This window comes from Pangasianodon hypophthalmus, chromosome 4 (genome assembly GCF_027358585.1).
Source record: "Pangasianodon hypophthalmus isolate fPanHyp1 chromosome 4, fPanHyp1.pri, whole genome shotgun sequence".
Classification (NCBI taxonomy): Eukaryota; Metazoa; Chordata; class Actinopteri; order Siluriformes; family Pangasiidae; genus Pangasianodon; species Pangasianodon hypophthalmus.
In genome coordinates this window covers 5,389,120-5,411,202 of record NC_069713.1, presented here as the reverse complement: position 1 = coordinate 5,411,202, position 22,083 = coordinate 5,389,120, and the positions used below count along the sequence as shown (strand labels likewise).

Here is a 22,083-nt window from a genome sequence, read left to right as displayed (position 1 = left end):
TTTGTATTTTGCTTGTAATTTTTGTTTAATACTTTTGGAACAAGATGAGCTCCATGGACTTGCTGGTTTAATATTCAGAAACTGATGGGTGAAATCTAGACTGCCACTGAGAGGGCTTTAACACTGACCATATATATGAATATGGTTTGACTCAATTTGGGGCTAGAGATCTGGGTGGCTTCTGCTCTGGGCTTCAAGGCTCAATCTCCATTGCTGCAAATCTTGGAGTGAAGTGCAAGAGTAACTGAGAACAGGCGTCCTACATTCAGGTCACAATGTTTACCCGAGAGCTTTAAAATGAACAGGCCATGATCATGTTTTAGTATTCTGGCAGTGAAGAGCTGGAAGACTTCAGTCTTTACTCCTGCCACAGTTCATTCATAATGTTGCCAGACTCAGACATTCTTGGCCACCAGACAAGGTCAAAGCTGCGAGTAGGGAGTCTTTTACTCTGGAGGAGTGTAATGAATCATTCATAGTGATGGAGTTTTGGTGGAGATGGAGGGGTTGCAGTGGGCTTGTCCACCCAGTCCACTGGGACAGAACTAGAAATGCAAGGGCTTGGAGAAACAACCATCTGTTCTGTTGTGTTTGAGGGGCATTAGGTAATTTGTTTTCAATTTCATTTTTTATTAAAAACAATTTCAATTAATTCATTCATCTTCAGTAATTGTTTTATTCTGGTTTAGGGTGGCGGTGGATCTGGAGCCTGTCCCAGGAACACTGGGCACAAGGCAAGAATACATTCTAAATGGGATGCCGGTCTATCGGACGATAGATACACAAGCATTCACATACTTGTTTACAAGTGCCGATTTAGAGTCGCTAGTCCACATACCAGCTTGTTTTTGAACAGCGGGAGGAAAACTGAGAGCCTGGAGGAAACCCACATGAACACAGGGAGACAATGCGAATTTCTGCACAGACATCAGCCTGGGATCAGGATTGAAACTGGGATCGTGAAGTTGTGAGATGGTAAGGTTACCTACTACACTACCGTACTGCTTATGGTGTATATCAAAATGTAAAATGAATAAGACTAAAGTTAGCTACAGTACATAGTTAGCTAAAAAAATCAAACCCCAGATCTAAAATGACACCGTACTGGTGTCCTGTTCCCCGCACATCGCATGCCTGTACAGTGCATTGTGGGTGCTCTGCATTAATTAGGATAGGAGATCTCAAACTTTTTGCATTCAGGGATCCCTTCAAGTGTACAAAAACTTCCACAGTTTCTACCTTATGACCAAATCAGAGCTGTACTTTATACACTTTGTTCAATTACCCAAATGTTAGGCAAATGTGTACCATCATGTTTATTTAATGGGGCAATATTTATGAACCTTTTTTAAAATAACTGAAAATTGTTCCAAAGTATCATTTACTGTATGTACATAAAATGGCATTAAAATCACATGTGGTATTCATGCGAAATCCAGTTATATGAAGAGAAAAAATATTGTGTCCTACAAGAGCTAAGACAAAAGTAATGGCACCTGGGGAGCATGGCATAGCCTGGCATCCCTGGCATAGGCTCCGGATCCGCAACGATCCTGACTAGGATAAAGCAGTTAGTGAAAATGAGTGAGTAATGGCACTCTATGAGTTAGTGTGTGTCTATGGTAGCTGACACGCTGCTTTGGCTGAGCTGCATTACTGGAGGATTTAGCATACGCTGTATTTAGGTGGCAATCTTTCACCATTTAGTTGTGTCACTGTATAATCTTTGAAATTTTTTAAATTATTGTTATTGTTTTCCACTCACTGTGAACATTTTTTTTTTCTAAAAGGAAATCAGCTGTGCTGTGTATATGCTTGGTCATTTACAGCTTATTGGCATTTATGCACATGAGTATAAATAAAATGACCATTACCGAGACATTTGGAAAGCGTGATGCTAGTTTTTAGTCCGGGTTGGACTACGAAAACATTTATACACAGCTTTACGAAAGTATTCATAAGTGAGGCCCATTGACTACTTGACTTTAAGCATGGGTTTTGTCAGCTTTGTTATTCTGCACTACACAGGAACCCCGAGAGCCGATTTCTGATCTGGTTTCTAAACACATATAGAAATACGTTGGCCGTTTCATCTCAAACCACATTTCCCGACACATGGTTTGAATTGTCTGGAGTGTTGCTACACGACAGAAGGGTCGCCCCATGATGAAGTTTGTTTTTGTGTCCAGTCAGCAATATTACACTGCTGGCCTGCTTCCCATGGGAGCTTCTCTGTAACATGTGGAGGTCATTTGTGCGAATTCCTCATTGGAAGAAAAACAGAAGAAGGAAAACAGAAAATGAGGAGTGTCGAGTATGGATTTACTATTTCTCTGGGTGTGGGTCTGTAGAATGGTTTCTTTGCGCACACCCAGTGTTATGAGAGAGTAAGAGATGTTTTTCTCTACATTCTTGTACATTTATTTCTGCAGGAAGCCCGTAGGTTTTGATTTGAGTGTAAAAACTCAAGACTTGCAAACCTTACAAAGATTCTAAGCAAAGTTATGCTGTTTCTGGCAGTGAAAGAGCTTAATTTTGTGTCACTGGGTGAAAAATATCCCAAATGAACTTTTGAATCTTTGTGGGAAAAAGATTTTTCCTTTTTTTTCTTTTCTTCTCATCCTTTATTCTTTGATGAGCCTCTTTGATGAAGTCTGGAGTGTTATGCTGAAATCATTTATTGTGGTTAGAAGGGCACATATGTGCAATGTTGCTCTGGTTAAATCCCAGACACGTTTGGTAAATATTGTTTCCCGCTAGTGTTTTGTCTGCTCGTTCTTCCGTAATGCAAATCAAGCTGTAGCATCTGGGTTTTAAAGGAAAAAAATGCTGACCAGGGCGATTGAAGTGCTGAGCACAAAATAAAAAAACATTTCTCACAGGAAAGACAACAAAGTGATTCATAGATGCAGAAGATAAACATTTTGTTACGTCTTTGAACTCTGAGAAAGTCTGTTTGAACTAAAGAAGCGGAGTGTGGAAGAATGCGGGTTGAAGTGTTTTATTCTCAAGCCCCCATGTCGGGGGATGTTGGGGTGTATGAGAAAGTGAGATGTGAGTTTGCCACATGAAGGGCATTCCATGATCTGGGTCCAGTTAAAATACCACACGAGTAAAAGCACTTCGAATCAGACTGTGAGTTTCCACAGGAACCCATTTCCTTTCAGAATTCCTGTCTACTGCATCAAATTAGTGTGGCCAAAATGGTCCAGAATTTCTCCGGTGTGTGTTTGAAGTGCATGATGAGAACAATTTGTAGGCCTAAGACTCTGCTTCAAGGAAAATAGCAAGAATCATTAAGGTCCTTAAGAACCATTAAGGAATCATTAAGCATATACTCACCCTACGCTTTAATAGGAACACGTACACACCTGCACATTCATGCTGTTATCTAATCAGCCAATCATGTCGCAGTAGCACAATGTATAAAATCATTCATATAGGTCAAGAGCTTCATATCAAACATCAGAATGGGGAAAAAATGTCATCTAAGTAACTTTGACCATGGCACAGTTGTTGATGCCAGATGGGCTGGTTTGAGTGTTTCGAAAACTACTGATCTTCTGGGAATTTCACACACAACAGTTTATAAGGTTTATACAGAATAGTGCGAAAAACAAAAATACATCCAGTTCTGTGGGTGGAAGCGCCTTGTTGTTGAGAGAGATGACAGAGGAAAATGGCCAGACTGGTTTGAGCTGACAGGAAGGCTACAGTAACTCAACCACTCTTTACAACCGTGGTGAGCAGAAAAGCATCTCCGAAGGCACAACAGATGGGCAACGACAGCAAATGAACGGGTTACACTTCTGTCAGCCAGGATCAGGAATCGAGGCTACAGTGGACAGACTCACACAAACTGGACAGTTGAAGACTGGAAAAAGACCAGGCGACCTTCTAATCTTCAACTGTCCAGTTTTGTTATTCTCTATTTAGACATTTTGAAAATGTAGCCTTTATCCCTCCATTTTCACAAATTTCTACACATTAAGTGTTTTTTAAAATCTCTCAGTCCACACAAAACAATATAAAACACTAACATAAGTACACCAGCCCATTAGGTGAAGACTGTTACATCAAATGCCTCAAAAAATAACATTAAGAGCATGAGTCCTGAGCGGTAGACAAGGTGAAATGTGGAAAAACAGCAACGTGCCCTAAGGCAAAGGCAAACACAAGGATTAATATGTGTGGACTGAATTGTGGTTACACTTGAATACAAAGTGTTTGCCTGGGTTTAATAAAAAAAGTTCAGTTTGTACCACAAAAGCAGTGGCTTCAGGAGAAGTACAGTGTGTATCATATTCTAGCACCTTCCCATAAGGATGTAATAATAAAACCAAGTGAAATAACATTTACAAGCATGTTATGAAATAATAAATTTGAAACAGATTGCAAAGTAACAACCTGGTCCACAACTGTGTAAAACTTTGTGACGCAAAACGCTGTTTCCACAAAAACAGAGCAGAGAAAAATTGTTTAAAAAAATATCTATACAATGGACAGGACCTTGGTGTGTTATTAGTTCTAATGTTTAAATAGATAAATGGTTTAAAAATCAGATTTTTTTATTGAACACTTTAGTCATAATGTACCTTTATTCATCAAGTGGTATCACAACATGTTTCCACAGTCTTTTTGATTACACAAAAATATATTTATAATTTTTTTTTTTAAAAAAAGAATTGTAGGTTCCCAGCCACAAAAGTTTCACTGAGACACATTTATAGTGGTCTCTCACACTTATGGTCTCATACACTTCATTCAGTACATACATCGAGTAAAAGAACACTGGCTTAAAGGTAAATAACACAGGAACTGTGCTTCTTTTTGTCGGGATTCATCTTAAACCAGCAGATTGAAACCCCGCTCCTGTCACACGTCACACACCTCAACTGCAGATGAACACTATATCAAGAATAACTCACTCAGAAAGAGGCACTGGTGGTGGTGGTGATGATGATGATGATCTGAAAACCAGCCCCGGCTAGTCTTATTCACTATTAGATCTCTGAGAATCAGCCGATAGCCAATGATGTGCTTCAGATGGGCAATACTAATACAAAATATGTCTAATCCTATCTGATACCACAATATTCCTGACCAATATCAGTCTGATATATCAGTCTAGTACCATTACTTAGAATCTACGGAAACCCTGAACCGCAAGTTATTTGTTTATTTTAACTTAATGTCTCATTATTATTTTTACCTAATATCCTACATCTCATGATATCTCATGATAAGTCCAAATAATAACAAAATACACTCGAATTTACCAAATTATTAGGAACCCCATTCTAAAACTGGATAACATAGTGTGTTCGGAGATGCTTTTCTGTTCACAACTGTTGTAAAGAGTGATTATTTGAGTAACTATTTGACGAGGTGTGTCAACTCAGAGGACTACTTCTTACTGAGTGTGGTTTTTTTTTTTTTTTTGGTAGTTTTTGTGTTTTTTCCCTATAACGTTCTCTAGTGTGAAGTCTAGAGACAGGTATCTGTGAAAATCCCAAGAGATCTGCAGTTTCTGAACTCCTCAAACAAGCCTGTCTGGCACTAATAACCACGCCATGATCAAAGTCACTGAGGTCACGTTTCCCCCCAATCTGATGTTTGATTGTAATATTACCTGATGCTCTTGACCCATGCCTACATGCATCTATGCACTGCGCTGCTGCCTTGTGATACCCTGATTAAATATTTGCATGAATGAACAGATGTAAAGATCTGGGGTTCCTAATAAATTGGTCAGTGAGTGTATCTTGAAATAATTAAATAATAAGTCGAAAATAATGTCATCGTGAAATAATGAGATATTAAGTCACAATAACTACATAACATCTCCAACATGTGGTTCAGGGCTTTCGTAAGTAACAGATCAAGGCATTTTATAATTTACCGAACATTCAAGTGTAGTTGGACGTGAGGTTTGAATACTGCGCTACATTCTCAAATAATATTCACAGTCCACCATGTAGCAATTCTGTTAAAAATCCTTCCTCTGGGCTAGGAATTTGTTTCACTTAAGGTTAAACAACCATGTCTTCTCAGAAATAGCTTTGCTGTCCATTTGAGTTGTCAAGATTCACGATTCAGTTGCTCCTTCATCTTAGTGGTGCAGCTCTGGAATGGCCTCTCAGGTTTAACAGTTAGCATTGGAGGCCTGGGTTCCAACATGCCATCGATTAGGGAAACATTAAACTTCACATGTGGTTTACATCTGTCCAGTGTAGGCCAGTCTGCTGATGGGCAAAACCAGTGCTAGCCCAGGGCCACTCCAGTCCGTGTGCACCGGCACCTCGGCGTATCCTAGGCTGTTAGAGTCATGCTAAGGTGAGGTGGTTGTTCCGTTCCACAGTGGGTAGAAGGTCTTTCTTTATAGGAGTTGGTGGGAGGGAAGAGCCTCTGTCCTTTGACCTGAAGAGGTCAGAAACATAGAATACCTGGGAGATGAAAAAAAGTAAAAAATTAGGACACCCCATTAAATATTCAGTTCTTTATTAAGAAATGTCAACATGTCAATTTCTGATCTTGTTTTAATTTGTACCTGTAGATGAAAGGGATGTAATTGCATGTAAACAACAAAAACTCACTTTGTTTTCACTTATTAAACAAAAGAAATCAACAAAAATGAGTATTTCAACTGAGGAAAAAGTTAGGACACCCTATGCCCTAATAGCTAGTGTTTCCCCCTTTGGCTGAAATAACCTCAATGAGGCGTTTCTTGTAGCCATCTACCAGTTTCTGACATCGACTGGAAGAAAGTTTCCCCCACTCCTCAATGCAGAATTCTTTCAGCTGTGTGATGTTTGAGGGGTTTCTTGCATGCAAAGTCCATTTCAAATCACCCCACAGGATCTCAGTAGGATTTAGATCTGGGCTTTGACTTGGCCATTCCAGAACTCTCCATTTTTTACTTTTCACCAAGTCCTTGGTGGATTTACTGGTATGTTTTTGGGTCATTGTCATGATGCAAAGTTCAATTACGCTTCAGCTTCAATTTTTTGACAGATGGTCTCACATGTTCCTCAAGCACCTTCTGATATAATGTAGAATTCATAGTGGATTCTGTGATGGTGAGCTGGCCAAGTCCTGCTGCAGCAAAGCATCCCCAACACCATAACACTTCCACCTCCATGTTTCACAGCTGGTATGAGGTTCTTTTGCTGAAATGCTGTATTTGGTTTACGCCAAACATGCCTTCTGTTATGGTGCCCTAATAATTCAATTTTAGACTCATCTGTCCAAAGCACATTACTCCAGAAGTCTTGGCCTTTGTCTATGTGTTCTTTGGGAAACTTGAGTCTTGCCCTGATGTTTTTCTTAGACAGCAAAGGTTTCCTCCTTGCACACCTCCCATGATAATTAAAGTTGTGCAGTCTCTTTCTGATTGTAGATTCATGCACTTTGACATCAACTGTAGCAAGAGCTTGCTGTAGGTCCCGTGATGATATTTTAGGGTTTTTGGAGACTTCTTTAAGCATCTTTAAGCGGTCTGCTCTTGGGGTGAATTTTCTTCAACGGCCTGACCTGGCCATGTGGGCAGTTGTTTTAAATGTTCTCCACTTATAAATGATTTTCCCAACAGTGGAATGGCTGATTACAAATTCTTTTGAGATCTTTTTATATCCCTTACCAGACTCATAAGCATCAACAATCTTCTTTCTGAGGGCCTCAGAGAGCTCTTTGGGTCTCACCATGGTGATACCTCTCACTTCAACAAACTAAGAGCAAACCAAATTAAATGTCTGAGGTTTAAATAAAGCAAGCCTCCTTCAAAATGCTCTGTAACGATGTTCTGATAATTTGCACCTGATGTGATACACCTGTAGGTAATTTTAGCCATTTTAAGTACAAGTAAATGTGGGGGTGTCCTTACTTTTTCCTCACAAGAAATTGGATTTTTTTTTAAATTACATTTTACAGATCATTTTAAAAAGACTTTTCTTTGGTTTTATTTGTTTAGTTATATTACTTGAATCTCCCAATATTGTTAAAATGAAGATCAAATGTCCATATGTTTAATTATGTTAAAAAAAATCACAGGCTTTTATGGGGTGTCCTAATTTGTTCACATGACTGTACATACATATATATAAAGCCTCTGGTGCAAAACAACGTCTATTCCTTCATCTTTCCAATTCTGAAATACCCTTAAAAATATATTTCAAACAATAAGGATCCTGTTGAAGAAAATTTCAGACATTTGACCTTGCTGTGACCTTGACTCTGTTTGGATTCCAAAATATAATTACTTCATCTGGTGGTTATGATGATAATTCCATATAAACCCTACAAACATTAACTTCCTTGTTGCTAACGAGAATCTCGAGTGGACAGACAGATGGACAACGAGGAAACATAATGCTTAGTGGCAGAGCTAACATTTGAACATATTATTCGAATACATTTCTGATTCATACAAGAATTGAGTAAAAATATCTGTATGTCTATTTGACTAATATATTGATGAACTGTAATAACTCAAATTCCACAGTGGTTTGGATATTTTTGTATCTTGGTATCTAGGAAAGAAATATTGTCTGGTCCACATAAAGCTTTTAATTTTTAAATAATAATAATAATAATAATAATAATAATAAAAGAGCCAAATGGTTTCTGTTTGGTTATTGAGGTTATTTTTAAGGTTACATTCATGTACTCGTTGCATTAATAATTCTGCCAATAGAAGCTCTTCACAGGGGTAGTAAGACAAATGTGAGTGTGTGTCCTTACAACGCAGTAGGCCACCAGGGCTCCCTGGATAAAACCAGCCAGCACATCAGTGGGGTGGTGCTTGTGATCAGAGACCCGTGATAAACCGGTGTAGAAGGCCATCATGAGGAGTGTGAATTGCACCAGAGGCCGTAACAGCCGTGCTCCTTCCCAGGTAAACCTCGACTGCAGGTACAGCTACACAAACACACATCAGACTGGAGTGAGTACACACAACAGAATTCCTCCAGCTGGTTTAAAGTATTTTAGGTTAAAGTTTTTTTTTTCCATTTTCTGTTACCGTAATCAAAGCAATTTAATTTTCGCAGCTGCTTCGGAGGCTAAATTAAAGTTTAGATAGACTAAAGTTTGGAGTACAATTTAAAATGACTCAATTCTTACAGAAGGTACTTACAGCTAAATAGAGCATGGTGTACATGGAGAAAGAGGCGTGGCCCGAGAAAAAGGACTTCCTGTGGAGAGAGAGCAGATTAAGGGCTTTGTCAACACTGAAATATGGATTTAAGTCAAATGTATAGAGGAGAATTTATAGAAGAAACAAAGTCATTATGGACAAAATGTGAAGGCTTGATTGAACATACACTATATTACCAAAAGTATTCGGTCACCTGCCTTGACTCACATATGAACTTAAGTGCCATCCCATTCCTAACCCATAGGGTTCAATATGATGTCGGTCCACCTTTTGCAGCTATTACAGCTTCAACTCTTCTGGGAAGGCTGTCCACAAGGTTGAGGAGTGTGTTTATAGGAATTTTTGACCATTCTTCCAAAAGCGCATTGGTGAGGTCACACACTGATGTTGGTCGAGAAGGCCTGGCTCTCAGTCTCCGCTCTAATTCATCCCAAAGGTGTTCTATCGGGTTCAGGTCAGGACTCTGTGCAGGCCAGTCAAGTTCATCCACACCAGACTCTGTCATCCATGTCTTTATGGACCTTGCTTTGTGCACTGGCTCGCAGTCATGTTGGAAGAGGAAGGGGCCCGCTCCAAACTGTTCCCACAAGGTTGGGAGCATGGAATTGTCCAAAATGTTTTGGTATCCTGAAGCATTCAAAGTTCCTTTCACTGGAACTAAGGGGCCAAGCCCAACTCCTGAAAAACAACCCCACACCATAATTCCTCCTCCACCAAATTTCACACTCGGCACAATGCAGTCCGAAATGTACCGTTCTCCTGGCAACCTCCAAACCCAGACTCGTCCATCAGATTGCCAGATGGAAACGCGTGATTCATCACTCCAGAGAACGCGTCTCCACTCCACTGCAGAGTCCAGTGGCGGCGTGCTTTACACCACTGCATCCGACGCTTTGCATTGCACTTGGTGATGTGTGGCTTGGATGCAGCTGCTCGGCCATGGAAACCCATTCCATGAAGCTCTCTGCGTACTGTACTTGGGCTAATCTGAAGGTCACATGAAGTTTGGAGCTCTGTAACAATTGACTGTGAAGAAAGTCGACGACCTCTTTGCACTATGCGCTTCAGCATCCGCTGACCCCTCTCCGTCAGTTTACGTGGCCTACCACTTCGTGGCTGAGTTGCTGTTGTTCCCAAACTCTTCTATTTTGTTATGATAAAGCTGACAGTTGACTGTGGAATATTTAGGAGCGAGAAAATTTCACGACTGGATTTGTTGCACAGGTGGCATCCTATGACAGTTCCACGCTGGAATTCACTGAGCTCCTGAGAACGGCCCATTCTTTCACAAATGTTTGTAAAAACAGTCTGCATGTGTAAGTGCTTGATTTTATACACCTGTGGCCAGGCCAAGTGATTAGGACACCTGATTCTGATCATTTGGATGGGTGACCGAATACTTTTGGTAATATAGTGTATGTCCAAACTTTTTTCTTGTTACTCACAAAGAGAGAGGAAGTAATAGCTATTTTGTCTCTCTGAGAGAGCATTAGATCTTTAAACGGTTTAGCATAATCTTACATAGATTCTTGTAATGCTAACTGGTGCACTTTTGCACATCCATCAGTTTGCTTAAAGGCATTAGCCTAGATAATACAGCTCTGTTATCAGATTAAGGGGAACATGCTAATATCCTTATGTAACTGCAAATACAGTTACACAGACACATTGGCGACTAGAAGGACAATAATGCAAATCTTTTACATTTATATTTATGTGCTTTATGTTGGAGTCAAAATTGCATTTTAATTAATAGAAAGCCAGATTTCATTAGATAAACCCGGATATTAACTCTGATACAAATTATTCCTTACATAGATTTTTAAATGTATTAAATTTCCTTCAACTTTTTTTTTTTTTAGTTTTATTGTGTTCATGTTCCTATACCTAATACGACAGTGAACTGAGTAAATGATGTAAGCAGTAACATGACATAAGGTGTATATACACATAACAGATGTATTTACACCTACAACATGGTCCATATGTCATACCTGGCCTCTTGAACCCTGTTGTCATCCCCTGTGCACATGTACTCGGTGATGTAACCCAGCGAGCAGTTAATCCGGGAGAAATCGGGTCTGCACACATCCAGGAAGTGAGGACGCAGGCGGCCCACCGACACCTTGGCAATGTCTGTGAAGGACTGGCTGATGGCACAGCCAAAGAGGAAAACCCCAACCTGCTTGTAGAGGGCCGACAGGTAGGGGTTCCTTACAAACGCGTTGGAGCCCTCATGGAGGTAGTGGATCCGGTAGCTCTCGCCTATCGTGATCTATACGTGGTGGAAAGTCAAAATGAAGAGGTAACAGGGTTAAAGGTCAGTTGAATGTAAGTGGGCTTAGCATAAGATCATGCTACCTGATCGCTAGTTTTCACTTGTTATCTCATTTCCTATTAAATTTCTCAGTGAACCCATATGCTCTGTACAATTTGAGCTTGTCGAATAACTAAAATAACCCAGACTACACTAAACTACTTTTAAAACACGATCTGGAGAACAGCCCAAACCAATGGGCCAATCTTTTAGTAAAGTTGTGTGTAAATGTTTGCGTAAGCTAAACTGAACTAAAAATTTCCACTGGATTCACAAAAGATTCCAAATCACAGATTTTCTTCGTCCTCGTGTGCGCATGTTGAAAATGACAATCGGCCATAAATTACTGGGTCGTGCAAGTCGCAGCTGATTTGCATTTAGTGACGCCCACACAACTCCATAAAAGGAAATGCTCACAGAGTGGAAAGCCAAAATGACTACTTAACTGCCCAAACTAGAAGAACTGTAGCAAGAAATCCAGTCATGGACAAAACTTGGACCAAATTAGTGCTGGCTATAAAGTGTTGGACAGCATTAAAAGAAGATTCCATACACCGAAAAAAACAAAACAAAACAACATACTGGTCTCTAAATTTAAGTTCCAACCTGTGCATAGCATGTGTTAACTTTTCCAGTAATGTCAGTTCTGCTATTTCCACTGCCTCCGCTTATAGCTACCATACGCACAGACCATAAATGCATATATGTGAATTTATAGTCTACATTTATTTCACTGTAGGCTAATCGAAATAAATTAGCAATTTAAACTCGACAGCGTTATCCGCATATTAAAATGCAGCAGCTCCTTTGCAAATGATATGATTTGAAACCGTTTTACATTAGGTAGTGTTCTTATGTGTAAATTTACACACATTTACGAGCACATGTAGGATATGGACTTTTTTTTTCCCCAAGTTAATGAAATTTTCATGAATACCAAATTTCTCGTGTAAATGCTCGTACGAATGATTTATGCCTAAATCCATTCGTATCCAGCTTGATAAATGAAGCCCAGTGTCTGTATATTAGCATTAAGGTATGTTGGAGTAAATAGAAAGGCACTTTGTACTACATATAATTTTACATATTCTATATTTAAACTAGGGAAACACTAGTTTAAAACACTAAAACTGAGAGTGTACATCTTTTTGGCTGTCTTCCTCAGCTGTAATTACTCCATCTGTTTTAGTAACATTAATCTTCCTTTGTTGCACATGCAGATTTTGTACATTTAATTTTGTCAACCATGTCCAGGAGACTTACGGAATTTTAGGTATTCGAGTCACATTTAAACATAATTTTCTTCACATATATATAATTCAAACCATATGTGTCAGCTCAACTGTCCCTCCCCCAGTCTATTTCCCGCTAAGCTGAGAAACGTGTGCGAGGGAGAATAGCGGGATGTGGCTGGTTTTAATAAAGAGAATCGCTGAGCTAGCTGTTGAATCTCACGCAGATGGTATGCTGTTTGGTTTCCAGTCTGAAGTCTGGGGCCTCTCAGAGTACTAGCGCTGGTCTGGGACCAGTTTCTCATTTTGATGAAGGCTGTAATGCGATCCTCCCTCAGACCTCTTGCACGGAAACACCTGGCCTATACGGGTCCGGCTCTGCGCCGTCTGAAAATTCCCCAGACGAGTTAACTTGCCATCGACCGCAACACACTCACTCTTTTCTAGGAAATGAAAATGTCTTTTTGAAAACAACTCATGAAAAACAACTCAGAATGCGGCCCAGATGAGGGAGTCTTCTGTCTCTCAACAGACTTTCAGTTCCAGAAAGAAGAATCCAAAAGACAACATTGCAAGACTACTGAAGGTTACTCATGAACAAACTCCTTGATAAACGACAGCAGTAAACCCTGTCTGACATTTGTGACACATACCAGTGCACTGAACCTGCACAATTAAAGTCAGTTGTTATTAAGTGTACTGGAAGATGCTTTTATCCAAAGCAGCTTGGCTGAGAGGCAGAAGTCAAGAACATATCTGAGAAATTTAGGGTTAAGTGCCTTTGTTTGTAATTCAATTCTCAGGCTTTAACCTCAGAACCTTCCAGTCACTACACTCTTTAGGATTCTTTAACAATTAATTAGAAGTCATTTAAAAGAAAGGGATCTTTCTGATAGTTCTTTATCTTTAGCTTCATCTGCTCAGCTCAGTTGTAAGTCACTTTGGATCAAAGCATCTGCAAAATTAGTAAATTTTAAAAAATGTAAACTGGTGGATCCGGAGTCTATCCCGGGAATACTGGGCGCGATGCGGGAACACACCCTGGATGGAACAACGTGTACACACATTCACATACTCACTCATGTCCCCTCCCACCACCTCCAAATCAACCCCCCGAACCCCAAAATAAAGAGAAACCTACTGAGAGGATGACGATGAGCGTGCCCACAGCTGATAAAACCCCGTCGCTGATGGTCTCTCCATCTTTGGCCGGGTATTTTATGGACTCATCGCTGCAGTAGAAGCCGCGGCGGTACGGCCGGACAGCACTGGACTCGATGATCAGAAACGGCAAACCAGCTAAGGGGAAAGAGGAAGAAGGGAGAGGAGATCATGGCATGAGATTACCTGGAGTAATTTGGCTGATGTATATCTGCTATGTTAGATATGGATCTGGGAGTGTGTGTGGAGTCTTTTTATGAAAAGATATATGCACACACACACAGAGCTTTTGTCAGTGAAAATATTTTCCTAATTTTTATTTCTTTTCAAGGAGCGTGAGGCTATTATAAAGTCTCCATTTGACTGTGTCTTTCTCTAAACCCTGCTCATACAGCTGGAACCCCTTCAGCACCGCACCAATCCTCCAGAGCACAACAGACTTAATTACTGCGGGAAACATTAGCAGGAGCATTAAATAGCCTCAGAGAGTTTACTGGAGGCTGCCTTTATAGGGACGTTTAACTCTCTTAGGAATCACGAGCGGATCGTAAATCAGCTGGTCTGAAGCAATAAAAGTTAGACATGCTGATGGGAACTTCGATAAGGCTCCAGAGTAGATAACTGAGAAAAAAATAGAGAAAATATACAATTCTTTCTTTCTCGCTCTCTTTCTGCCATGTTTCCTGCCTTCAGGCTTAAAAGCAAGTTTGAACTTCCCAGAACCACTGCTAAACACTCGGGAAAGTCAGTTTTCTCAAACAAACAAGCAAAAAAAAAAGAAAACCTAACAAAAAACCCATTAAAAACCACATTACATGTAAACATCGTTTGTAAGTTCACACAAATATCTCACAATCCTCTCACCCTGACAACCAGTTCTAAAAGTAACAATAATTATCATCAGACCTGAAAAGCATGAATAAATAACACATCTTGATGGGTTTGCCAGAAAATAAATAAATAAATTTAAAAAATCATATATCGCTATTAAAAAGTGATGCCAAAAGTGATGGACTACCGTGAGAAAAAATGATAAAGCATACCTTTAAAAGATATTCTTACAGTGAATAAACAAAAATGGTTAACATTCAGGTCTAAATATTTGATGTTGATGAAAAAAATGATAGAAAATATCCATTTTAAACAACACAAAGCAATAATCATGATGTACAATGAAGATGGATGCAATCGATTTTGGAGGTAAAAAAAATGAATACTAAAGCGTTCATTGGAGTCTGACACAAAAATATTTTTTATTTAATTTGGTAAGTTGAAAAGAAAGTTTGTAAAGACATACCAGAGATATGCTGCATACTGCAATCAGAAAATATTATTGATTAATTAATTAAATTACAGTAATGATCTGAAGTGATTTAGTGGTGATATTTTCCTAAAAACAGCCTCCAGACGTGTGGACACTATGCATGAAAAGAATATAGTCAGAGTGGTATTGTAGCTTGTATGTGGTGAGCTTGGATTATTATCTTTACACCCACCATTTCAAATACACCTGGAGAATGACGAGTGCTTTAACCGGTCAGTGACTTTCTTACTCTTTACTCGCTAAACACTTCAATAAATCCAGGCCATGGTTCACATTGAGACAAATTGCTCCACTCTGGCACAGATTTACCTACACACTGCTGGATTTATTTAGAAGGCTGTTTGAAATAAACATGGGTTACACTCTTTACTCAGATCTTAGCTTTTCTCTCTGTGAGAATGTTTTTTTTTTTTCAAGTCAAAATGAGAAACATGAGGTAAATGAACCTGCATTCCCATCGAGGCCAGCATCTGCTATAATTCTGGGTTACATCCAAACACATACTTTCCAGGTCTGGCAGGATAAGTGTGTGTACATGTGTGCATGTATGTGAGGGCGTGTGGTTAAAGACGTGTTTGCGTGGGTCTGTCTAGACCAAAAATCGTCTGTAATAGAACTTGCATATCCAAATCCAAATGCATATTTAAAAAAAAAATGTCCGTAATTTTATAATTTTCAGAATTTATAACCAGACCATATGATGCTCCACTTGCGCACGTAAAAGGAAGCGTCACTGAAAATCAATCCAGAGTTCTTCTGCCCGATCACCTTTCATCTTATGATGGGCGTGGTCTCTTCCAGGATGACCACACCCTCATTGACATGTAACAAGGGCTCACTGAATGGCTTGATGACGATGAAAAAGATGTAAATCATCTCCATCCAACTGAACACCTATGGGAGGGTTTTGGAGTGACGTGATAGACAGCGATCTCCTCCACCATCACCACAACACTAACTCAGGACAGTCTTTTGGAAGAACAGTGTTCATCACTACAGTACAGTTCCAGAGATTTGTAGACTCTATGAAGCTGTTCTGTTTGCTTATGGTGGCCCGACACCTTACAAACACAGTTTATGTTGGTTTTTCCTTTAATTAATTTAATAGATGTACAGCCATAATTCTGACAATTCAAACTTCCATCCATTCCATACCACTTATCCTACACAGGGTCTTGGGGGAGCCTGGAGCCTATCCCAGGGGACTCAGGGCAAAAGGCGGGGGACACCCTGGACAGCAAAATCACACACACAACGTACAATTTGGAAATGCCAATCAGCCTACAACCCGTCTTTGGACTGGGGGAGGAAACCAGAAGAAACCCCTGAAGCACAGGGAGAACATGCAAACTCAGCACACACAGGGCAGAGGGATTCGAACCCCTAGCCCCGGAGATGCGAGGCAAACATGCGAACCTCTAAACCACTGTGCCTCCTAAATGTATTTAAAACAACTGATCACAATTTCTGCCAAAAAATTGCAGGTTTTTAAAACAACATGTGAGATATTTTTAGATAAACAATTTAGTAAAAAAAAAAAATCTCACTCACTTCCAATAAATTCTTTATCCTGGTCAGGGTCATGGTGAATTCGGAGCCAAACTCGGGAACACTGGATATGAGGCAGGAATATTTCCTGGACGTGACGCCAGCCTGGGGCACCATTTACAAATTTATATATAAAAATAACTTCCAGCTTTGTCCCTGATGTGATCCTGAGCTCGGGTTATTGTCTGTGTGGAGTTACTGTGTGTGTTCTCTCCATGTCCATGCGGGTTTCCTCCAGGTTTTCCAGTTTTCTCCCACTTCCCAAAAACATGCTGGTAGGTGACTATGTTAATTGCCTCTTATGTGTGAATGAGTGAGTGAGTGAGTGAGTGAGTGTGTGTTTTTGTGTATGTGTGTGTGTGTGTGTGTGTGTGTGTGTGGTGTCCTGCAATGTACCAGCATCCCATCCATGGTGTATTCCCGCCTCAAGCCTAGTGTTCCCGGGATAAAACTCCGGATGAATCACTTACTGTACATGAACAAATGATTTCCTAACTCCTAGATTCCTGCTACTCTTACCACAACTACCTCATCTCAATGTTGCACAGTCCGTTGTTTTTGTACACACAGTACTGCAAATATCTGCACTTTATTCCAAATGTAGTCATACTGTTGCTACCACCTATCTTTTATAACCCTTATACTACATTTTTCTATTTTAATAAAATTCTGGTTTATGTAAATTCTGTTTAAATGCCACTGACTTTCGTAATAAGCATTTCTCTACACGTCATACTGTGTATGGTTGTGTGTGTGTGTGTGTGTGTGTGTGTGACAAATAAAATTTGATTTTGAACAATTTCATGCTAAGTTTTGCAGGGGAAAAAAAAAGTTACTCTGGTTGTCCAAAAGATTCTGGTTTTCTCATAATGTTCCAGTGTTCAGCCACACAGTGACATCTGGATCATGTTTTTAGATGACACTAAGTCCCAGTGTGTCTGTGTGACGTTACTGAAGAACTGGATATGGTTTGAGGCGGATATTTATATAAAAGATTTTGGGTGAGACAGATGTCCGGACGTTGCCAGCTGGAGGTTATTAATAATCAGACCCAAATGTCCACAGCTGCTGAGTGTTTGTTTCCTCTGAGGAATAGAGTAGACAAGCCTTTAGTAATCAGCACAGCAGCCTGCGTGCCTACAAAGCTGATTAGCAGCATTTAAAGCTGCAGAGACTTCATTGCAAACATGTGCATACATGTGCAGCCTTTAAAGCCACACACAGAACATAGTGGACTCAATATAATAAATACATCATGTATCGAATATATGAACATATAGCCATTTAGAAGACCGAATAGCGGACTGACTGCATTGTTATTTAGTAAGTGTTTCATTAAGATTCATTTTCATTTATACTGAAGATTGGCTGTTGTAATACACTAATTTCACTACGCTTCAGCAACAAGTGTTGTTCACATTAGTAAAGGTTTGATAGTTAAGGTGATATGGATTTACCATCCCTAAAATTAAAGTTTTTACTTCCTGATGAAACACTTTGAGATTCTTTACCCGCCCGTGAAGAGCCTCTAGGCTCCTGTGCTCTTAAATGCGTTCTCGGGAACAGGGACAGAGGTTGTTTATGAGATAAATATATTTATATATCAGAACAAAAAGTCACAAATCACAACTGCACTATTTATCCATGTAGTACACAGTTATAGAAGGGATTTATTTATAATCGCACTATCCATTATCACCCAGATGAGGATGGGTTCCCTTTTGAGTCTGGTTCCTCTCAAAATTTCTTCCTCATGATGTCTCAGGGAGTTTTTCCTTGCCACCTTCGCCTCTGGCTCGCTCATTAGGGATAAACTCATACCTTTACAATTTATATCTTCAAAGTATTTATTTCTGTAAAGCTGTTTTGTGACCATTGTTAAAAGCGCTATACAAATAAAATTGAATTGAATTGAAATTTGGTACGTTTTGTCACGTATGTGGAATCAGCAGTTTGAGGAAAAGCATCATCTTCTACTTCATTGGTTTTGTCTTTCAGCTCTCGCTACATTCCACATCTTTCACCCAGAGTTATGCTGTTTTGGATAGCTGTGGCATCGTAGAAATTGGAACTCATGATCTTTTGATGACAGGGTAAAACTTTAGCCGTTTAATACTTATTTGTTTAAAGTTTAGACGTCTTTCACAGCAGCACAACTACGATGCATCTTTGGATGGAAAGAAGCAGAAAGCTCCTTCTTGGTGATTGTCATAGATGATCAGATCCACTTTAACCCAGTATTTCGTAGTGTTTTATGGAAGTGTCGTATAAATTTGTAATTAGTACAATCAAACTAAAATATGTGAAATATTTGCTTAGAAATTCCATAGTTTAATGAGGCATGTTAAGTTTAGCCAGCTTTTTGTTTTTTCCTGTTTTTAAGATTTATGATAATGTAAAACATCTATGTTTAGGATACTGATTTAATAACGTATAGAGAAAGAGATAGAAAGATAGACACAATCAAGTTTCTTTTATTTAATATTGCTCAATTTTCAGGAACATGAAATAATAATAAAAAAATTGTTGACATTATTTGATGATTAAAAGAACTGTTGCAGCTGTTCATCCCACTGAAGTGATCAACAGATGCCTTACCAGTGTGTGTGTGTGTGTGTGTGTGTGTGTGTGTGTGTCTGTCTGCGGACGAGTGTAATTACCTCAGCGTTTCCGCCGTGTGGTTACTCCTCTCTGACCACATCAGCAGCTGAACATGGCCTACTTGTAATCAGGCTATCACTGAGGGCAGCTAAAACCCACTGAAGCCACAATATGGCTAGCCAACAACACAAACATATAATAAACAAATAACACATGCAATCTGTATCATCTTCCCCATGACGCTGGTAAAAAGTAATTGCACCAGGTTTCTGGGTAATCTCAGCTCACTCCCGCTGCTTCATCATTCAGTTAAATAACTTCCTGGCCGTTAAGAGATAAGAGAGCAAATAATCTGCGGAGGTGAATATAGATAAGCCAAGAAAGGAGGCTGGGATTCTCGGAAAACTAAAATCATCTGCAAATTGAAGCGACAGCACAATATTTCCAGTTAGCATGTGTGAAACTGGCCACAGGAATGTGTAAAAGCCTATTAAAAGCTGTATAAGTCCCACCTTTTCCTTCCGTCTCTACCTTTAAATCACATCCTCTGTCCTCTATTTGAACCTAAAACAACAGCAGCTCATGGACTTGTAATGTGAATGTGAGGAAATAGAAACGCTGTTCTTGCTTCTTAGCAGAAATCCTTCTCTCCTCTCAAACAATGAAGTCAGCTGAGATTTGTGACAGGAGTGCAGGAAAAAGGAATAAATCTCTCACGGATCTTGAAATGAATCCTGATAGAGTTGGTACAGGTTGGTAAGATTGGATGTGTATTACCTCACTGTTGACTTTTTACTGATTAAAATTCATTCCGCCTATTATCATCCTTTTTTTTCTTTTTTTCTTTTTTTTTAAACCAAGTCAAGTTCCTTACTCTAGTGATCCTCCTGTCTTTTGTGTCTGGCTGCAAAATGTAGGGTGGATTTCACAACTCCCTCTGGACTCTAGATCTTCAGCTGCGTAATCCTCTATGTTACATTCCTAACTTTATCCTACATAACAGCTATCAAATGCGCAGCCGAACAAGACATTAGTGACAGAATTAAACCAAACATATGCGTATTTTTGGCTAAGCAGTGCTGCATGCGTTTTTTTTTTTTGCTGTTGTTGTTGTTGACTCAATATGTCTTTCAGCTTATAACGACAACATGATAAATACTGACAATAAAGGATTCTACAGAAAAGTCATTCTTTCTTTCTTTCTAAGAAAGACAAACAGAGGATTTGACCTTTTTGTCCTTTTTTAACTTTTTGGTATGTGAAAAGACTTTTAAACAAAGATTTGGTCATTTATTCCCCTTTTTTAACCACCAGTTTGTTTGCATTTTAAATAATCAGTCTCTACAGTGAAACTGCGATATATTTTTATATACGAGGTTAAAATACTACGAAACCCATTTCAACCCATAACACCTCTAACACACACTCTAAATAAACTTGTTTCACCATCTGTGCTGTTTATCCTGATCATCATTATGAATTAGTTGCATTCTTTTGCAGACTGAAGTATCAGACCACTCCACATGCTTCTAAATATCATACCCACAATTCCCAGCTCTCATGATCAGGAAATATCCTCCTCCAGACCATCTGTGATCACCTTTATTTTATGTCTTGTCTTGAAATTTAATGAAACTACAGGCAGATTATATGTGAAAGCTCAGTTACCTACTGTAACACGTCTCATTCAGCACATGGAGGGTGCGATCGTTACAGAAGGAGACGTGTCGTGCCCTAAAGGTAAGCAAGCATCTGTATCTGGGATGAAATGTGATATTTTTGGGCACATATATGTATATAAAGAACTGTATTAGTCCATTCTGAAAATAACTTTTCATGATTTGTTTCTAACATATTCACATGATGTGGTTACTTGAATTGATGTGTGCAGTTTCAGGGCATAACCTGTTTAAATGCATTTTCACATGTTTTTTCCATAAGAGCTTTAAAACATTTATATCCTATACTATATTTGAGCTTTTTTTTTTTTTTTTTTTTTTTTTACTGAATATGTTTATATTTATTGATTTTTTTTTATTATTATTCTGAATATTCTTTCACATTTGCACTACTTTTTAGGTTGCTGCTGTATTGTGTGAATTTTCTTCTGGGATGAATAAAGTGATGGATGGATCTATCTGTCTATCTATCTATCTATCTATCTATAAATAAAAAAATTGCTAGAATATTATTGCACACATTTCAATAATGAGCCTAATATTGAAATAGATGGATTATATTCAGAAAATAAATCTGTATCCAGGAGGACCAATAATTTTTTTTTCCATTTATGGTTGCAAAAAGTTGGAGAAGCCGTGCTGTAGTAATGAACTCATTGAAAACTGAGAATGAGGTTGAGATGGAGATGGAGATGGAGATGCATGCCATCCATTTACATCACAGCAAAGGAAAAGAAGAAGAGAGGAACTTACCCAGGAAGAGGCAGAAGAGGTCTAGGAAGACGAGGATCTTCCTCTGGCTGGTGTCTTTACCCTCACTGCTGGGGTTTTTGCTCTCTGAAGCCATCACCTTCTCACACAGTAACCGCTGCATTGACTTCAGCTGTGTTCTTCCTTTCTACACAGAAATGAATGATCACTTGTCCAGAGGCACGCAGATATTTACTACTGCCTGCTGAAATGAGACTCAGACTTTATGATAAAGCATTCAGATTCGCTTTAAAGTTTGAAGCACAGCTACAACAAAGACCTTCCACTGATTCTCTGAGTTTCAGCAGTTTCTCAGA

General features: G+C 39.2%; 1 protein-coding gene across 1 annotated transcript; it reads right to left on the bottom strand.

Annotated features, from left to right (window-relative positions):
* Positions 1–4,579: 4,579 nt before the first annotated feature.
* Positions 4,580–22,083, bottom strand: LOC113547295 (phospholipid phosphatase 3). Its single transcript, XM_026947564.3, has 6 exons — positions 21,770–22,083; positions 13,845–14,002; positions 11,149–11,429; positions 9,134–9,191; positions 8,740–8,916; positions 4,580–6,446 (listed from the first exon to the last, which is right to left on the bottom strand). Exons 1-6 carry the CDS (start codon positions 21,888–21,890, stop codon positions 6,327–6,329), a joined length of 915 nt encoding a protein of 304 aa, XP_026803365.1. The 5' UTR covers positions 21,891–22,083; the 3' UTR covers positions 4,580–6,326.

Excerpts from the sequence above, each read along its gene's own strand:
- LOC113547295 (XM_026947564.3), bottom strand. The coding sequence starts at position 21,890 with ATGCAGCGGTTACTGTGTGAGAAGGTGATGGCTTCAGAGAGCAAAAAC. Across the intron at positions 9,192-11,148 it reads AACAGGGTTCAAGAGGCCAG|GAAGTCCTTTTTCTCGGGCC; the intron begins GTATGACATATG and ends CTCTCTCCACAG. Across the intron at positions 6,447-8,739 it reads CCCTGGTGGCCTACTGCGTT|GTATTCTATGTTTCTGACCT; the intron begins GTAAGGACACAC and ends TTCATCTCCCAG.